This window comes from Polyodon spathula, chromosome 4, assembly GCF_017654505.1.
Source record: "Polyodon spathula isolate WHYD16114869_AA chromosome 4, ASM1765450v1, whole genome shotgun sequence".
Classification (NCBI taxonomy): Eukaryota; Metazoa; Chordata; class Actinopteri; order Acipenseriformes; family Polyodontidae; genus Polyodon; species Polyodon spathula.
Window position 1 is genome coordinate 84,735,990 of NC_054537.1, and position 6,008 is coordinate 84,741,997.

Genomic DNA, 6,008 nt, shown 5'->3' on the forward strand with positions numbered 1-6,008 from the left:
TTAAATGTGACACTAGGGCTACCATTGCTGGTACACTAGTGTCAGCACTTGTGTTCATTAAATTTGCGCACTTGTGCAGCATATCAACACTCAATGCTCTGTGTCTGCCTCAGTATTGTTCAGAGACAACCCACCCACATGACCCTGTTACAGAAGGTAAAATTGTACCATTTAACTCCAACCTAAAATATGCTCCCATCTAGATTTGGTGGACCCCATCAGGTTGGGGTTTATTAAAATTTTTAGAGCCCCGAAATTTTTTTTTGTTGTCTTGCGAATGACCCCATCGCAATGCAAAACATTCACTTAACCTGAACCCAATCTGAAGATCATTTGAAAACACAAGCAGTGAGCAGCAATGCTATACAACACAAAATAATAAAATAACACATCAAATATCAACCTAAATGTTCCACACTTGTTTAATTCTAACAAATAATAACAATAATTACTTAATAAACATGATCTATGGATAGAATTGTACAGAAGTTTCTTTTCCTTTTAAAATTGAGTGTATAAAGTTGTGGGTGAACTTTTGCTAGTTTTGTTTTTATTTCTCTTCATACAGGATCGTCTTCATTTTTATATAATAATAAATAAATAAATAAATCTGAAAGTTTGATCATTTTCTTTGAAAACAAAGGTCTGCAATTTATTTATTTATTTTATTTCCAAAGTAGCATAGTTAGACACATGGGGGCTACTCCAAGGATATTTCAAACTTGCATATTGTTGAAATGTATTTTCTATTGTTTTGGCCAAGTTACAATATTTCAGTCACTCAATCAATCAATCAATCAATCAGTTAATCCATCAATGTATTTTTATATAGTGCCTTTCATGGCAATGCCACCCCAAAGTGCTCTATAGGAAAAAAATAAAAATAAACACAAAGTACAATGTCATAACTAAAATAAAAACATGATTACAAACATTACAATACGATTTACATTTTAAAGAAAATCTCCCGATTACCAAAAGCTAGGAAAAAGCTTTAGCAGTGCTTTACTTTTCTCAACAGAATGAGAGACTCTCACAACTAGTGGCAACGAGTTCCAAAGTTTAAGAGTACTAATGCAGCAAGTCCAACAAATATTTAAGGCAAGTTCCCCGGACTGCCTTGAAGGTCAACAGAAGAATCTTAAAAATAACCAGATATTTGAAAGATATCCAATGCAGGTTTCCAGAATAATGTAATATGATCAGTTTGTTTTGTACTTCTCAGTATTCTTGCAGCAGCAGCATTCAGCAGCATTCTAACCAGTTGCACTGTTCAGGTTATTTTACGTATGTTATTATTTGTTAGATTTAAACACAAGTAGAATATTTAGGTTGCTATTTGATGTGCTATTTTATCCTGTTCTGTTGTGTACTGTGCAGCTAATGTGGTACTGTAGCTTTAATTAGAAGACGGACTGCTTCACTTCTCACTGCTTGTGTTTTGGAATGATCTTCAGATTGAGTTCGGTTTAAGTGAATGTTTTGCATTGCGATGGGGTAATTCGCAAGGCAATCCCACCCCTAACACGAAAAGATTTTGGGGTTCTAAAAATGTTAATTAACCCCAACCCAGATGGGGTTGACCCGATCTAGAGGGGTGTGCATTTCGGGTTGGGGTCCTAACATATATAATAATTGATTAACCTAAGAATGATTTGGAATTGCCTTTGTTTTTCTCCAATTCTCTTGAAACAGCATAACCAGATGAAAACCAGCAAACTACCAGCTCTGACCAGGATAGACTCGTTATGGTCATTGGTGGAATTTATTACTAGTTGCAAGAAGTTGTCCCTGCTAGGCAAAGCATATAGGAAAAAAGCAAATGACAAGATGTACTGTTATGCACCATGTGTCCCAGCTTTATACATCTCTACTAGTACTATGAAGTGAACGCTTTGACTGAGTTACATGTTCACACGGACTGGTCACCACAGACACCTCTTTTATACTATGTGGATCACAGCCCTTGCATATGTCATCTAGGAAACACCATCTGGGGAAAGCACAGGCCAATTATGATGAATTCAGGTCCTAATAAAAAGCAGACGTCCCCTTCTTTCACCCAAAGCCTCTAGAGCAAATTGATTTCCCACACGTTCACAGTGAAAGACCACCTCCCCCAACTACACACTACCACCTCATGGCAATGACATTCTAACTGATTGCAACTCAAATTGCCCCTCACCCCCAATTCATATAGTGTGCTTCTATCTGCTTCACCTTGCAGAAGTGCCATTAGACTACAACATGTCCTACAGCAGGTCTCTTCTATAAACCTGCTAAAGGAAAAGCTGCCCCTCTCAAGAAGCAGTTACACATCTGTCTTTCATTCACTCGTTTTCATGAAACCACATGGGGATGCTATATGTGTTGATGGATCAATCAAAATCTGATAAGAGCATAATATTGAAAGGCCTTGGTGCAGTATTTGACATTTAGCAAGCTGTCAACCCTCTGTGTCTAAACAAAGATAACACAAGAATTAATGATATATTGTAATGACACTAAGATTAAATGAAAATAAATACACCAGTACAATCCTTGTATCTTTTTTTATATAACCAAAATGAGTGAAAACGTATATAAAAAGTCTGCGTGTGTGTATCACAAAAACAGAATGAATTATTTATCATCACTAAGTGTGGATAATAAAGGTAAATATAATTCTGATAAGCTTATGAATGAGGACCCTGGATTCAAATGAGATAGGGTGGTTGTTCAGAAGCAACTGTGAGCCTCACAGTGTTGATGTAGCAGATTTATGATCTCTTTTTCTTTTTGCAGAGAAAAGTGTAGGGCTACATAGTACCATAAAGAGATTTAAAAAAAAATTGAACTGGAAAATGAATTTACTCTCATTTGAAAATGATCGAGTTTAGTACACAGTCTTTGAAATGCTTTGCTTTATACCAGTATCAACAGAATACATGCAACAGTACACGAACTACAAATGACAACTGGCAAGGTCCTACTTTTCATGATATATTACTTGTACAAACTTCTAAATGATGCCAAAATATCCATTGTGGTAAAATTACTGGCTTTCTTCTGCAACATATGGAAATCAATTTGCTCCTGAAACCTAAAATAAACCCATATGAAACATGTTTAACCATTTCTTGAAGAGAAGGATTAAAGAACTAACCACACATAATACGCATTTGAAAACGTTTAACTATATATATATATATATATATATATATATATATATATATATATATATATATACATATATATACACACACACACACACACACACACACACACACACACACACACACACACACACACACACACACAGATAAAAATAACGACATGTAAAATAGTCTTTCTTGTAGGAAACATTAGTTATCCTGTTATCTATCTATTACCTTTGTATTCACAAAATCTTTATTTGAAAAAAGTTTTATATATATAAGCTTTTGAATAAAGGAGTTATTTGTCATTTACTCTTTCAGACAGAAATACTATCCCAGGATAACTACACAAATAGATTCAGTGTTTTATAATGTAAAATGGCACACCAGAAATAATATAATTTAAGTAGTATTAAAGGTTTACAACATATCAGAATGACAAGTTAAAAGCCCGCTAATCTGCCTACGCTTCTACTTACTGGTCATATCAAAAGGTATCTGCCGGCACCGATCTGAGTCTGTTGAGGGCCATGGACAGTAATAAACGGCTCCTCCTTCAACTATCCCAGGCTGAGAGGTATTAGCTTTGGGAGCTCCAACCAGGACACTCATTCTGAAATAACAGAGGAAATCATAAAACATAATGTCATAAAAGCAGCAACAATGCTGTTAATCGAAAAGAAAAAAAAATATTGCTTTTGTGCAGGAATGTATAATAATGACAATCAGTAAACATCTATACACGTTTCCAGTTTCAATTGCATTACATTATATTTCTATTATCTTGCTCATCAGCACTATGAAAACGTTTAGTAAAATCGGCAGAGTTGTTGGTACAATATAATAAAATATCTAGAGGTGAAAATGGTACATAACTGCTTACATGATAAACCATCTACAGGTAGGTGTAATCTGCAAGTTACTGCGAGCTTTACCTGCGCCTCAAAATGTGTTTACTGTTGCAACATTTGCATAAGGACTGTCTGCATATTATAAACGTAACAAATATTGATTTAATAAAGTCTACATTAACATGTTGTATGAATTTAGCACACATACGTGTTTTTGTTCGGCACAGGTTTGTGGAAATCCACGGAGTATCCGAAGTAGCTTCCCTCAGGACCACTGTAAACTGTTGGCTTCTCAACATCCAGGTTAAAAGCAGCAATTCCAGCCATAACAAGGAAAAGATAAGAAACGGGGCGGAATAACATCCAGATGCATGAAGAATACATGATCAAGAGATAACCCCCTCCCCCCAAAAAAAGAAAAGAAAGACACTCAAACTGGAGTCAAAAGCAGTTATCCTGAGATCGGTAACGACGGGGCTCATTAGCTGAGCTGCTGTCCACAGTGCACTATGTAACTAGTCCAGCTTGCTTCATTCATTCACGTTGTACCTCTGAAACTCTCCAACTACCTCTCAGTGACTAACTCCGCTGATGAACACTGAAAGATCCCCACACAACAGCTCTGGAACCCTCAACACAACACGCGTCATCGGGGCAAGTCCTTTTATGGAAATATAGTTTGCGTTGCTTTCAGAACTTCAAGTGCGCTCTGCACCCCTTTTCAAATCTTCCGTTCACCTGAGATAGTTGAAAATGATATTCTAATTGACACAAACAAGAGACTATTAACCTTTAGCACTGATTAAAAAAAAAAAAAAAAAAAAAAAAAAAAAAAAAAACGTATTTTATACCAAAGGCATGACATTCCTGTAACACATAGTTCATGCTAAAAGTGTATATTTTAGTTTTATCTTTGAGTATAATGCAATATTTGCGAAACAACAACAAATAAGAATTATCAAACAGAAAGATGAAGCAGATTTGCTTTTTAGGCAGCTAGGTAGTGTCCGATGTGAAGTTAGCACGTCTGTACACTTTCTACGATTATTCTGTGCAGCACAGCGAACTTTAGAAGTACATGCCAATTTAAAAGGCACACCTGGCTAGGAAATGGCTGACATTTGCATGGAAATAAACCCAAAAGTAGTAGTTTGTTTATGTATTTGTTTATTTATTTGTTTTTAGCAATAATAAAATTAAGGAAACGTGTCACAATCCTGGAGTTTAAAGCTGCAGTTTCCCACATTGAGATTTATAATAGTCCAGTCGTGTAGTGGTAAGTAAAACGTGGGTAAACTCCCTTTGGGTGGAGTTGAACAGATAAACATTAACAGATACATTGTTATTGACCCTCCAACATATACATTTTTATTGGGCAACCAGAGCCCCCACCCCTATCAGTTATTTCCCCTCTCAGGTGCTATTCACCTGAACAGTCACAGCCCCGACGTGCGCTTCTTTTCACGGCCTAGGATGAAGGCCCCTAGCACCGCCCTGTAGGTCCATTGTGCCTAAACAGAATATAAACAACCATTCACAGAACAACCATTCACAGAACACTGACACGCACACACACACACACATACACACACACTCAGAACGCTCAGTCCAGTGGCCATGCCACCCTGCCCGCATCCCAGTTCTGACAGAGCTTTCAGCTGTCAGTCTCACGCGCAGCAACACAACACAGATGCTCAGTTAAAATATCTTGTCTTTAACCCAGGATTTGCACATCACAGGAGAGTAGAAACAAATAAACTCTGTATCCTTTAAATGAGAAGTGGGTAAACGCTGTTTACCTGTGTATACTCTCGACTACACTATTGGAAAAGTCCATCAGTCCATCTTTTATGCAAGACGGAATGTCTCTAAATGTCAGTTTTCTTTCTCTAAAGAGTTTTATGTTGAACATACAAAATAGCATGATTCTAAATGTTTATTTATTTTACTGCTCAGTGGGAATGTGGAATTAAACCCAGGTCCCTCTGATCCTGATTGCTCATTTTTACCAGCTGACTTC

General features: G+C 36.6%; 1 protein-coding gene across 1 annotated transcript in view; it reads right to left on the reverse strand.

The window, feature by feature from the left end:
- The window catches only part of LOC121315003 (integrin alpha-8-like), a 73,105-nt gene extending 68,493 nt beyond the window's left edge, over nucleotides 1-4,612 (reverse strand). Inside the window, exons 1-2 of the mRNA XM_041248832.1 lie at nucleotides 4,197-4,612; nucleotides 3,617-3,750 (exon numbers count right to left, since the gene is read on the reverse strand). Coding sequence (XP_041104766.1) covers nucleotides 3,617-3,750; nucleotides 4,197-4,372 — 310 coding nt within the window. The 5' untranslated portion in view covers nucleotides 4,373-4,612. The remainder of the gene's footprint in view (nucleotides 1-3,616; nucleotides 3,751-4,196) is intronic.
- Nucleotides 4,613-6,008: the final 1,396 nt, after the last annotated feature.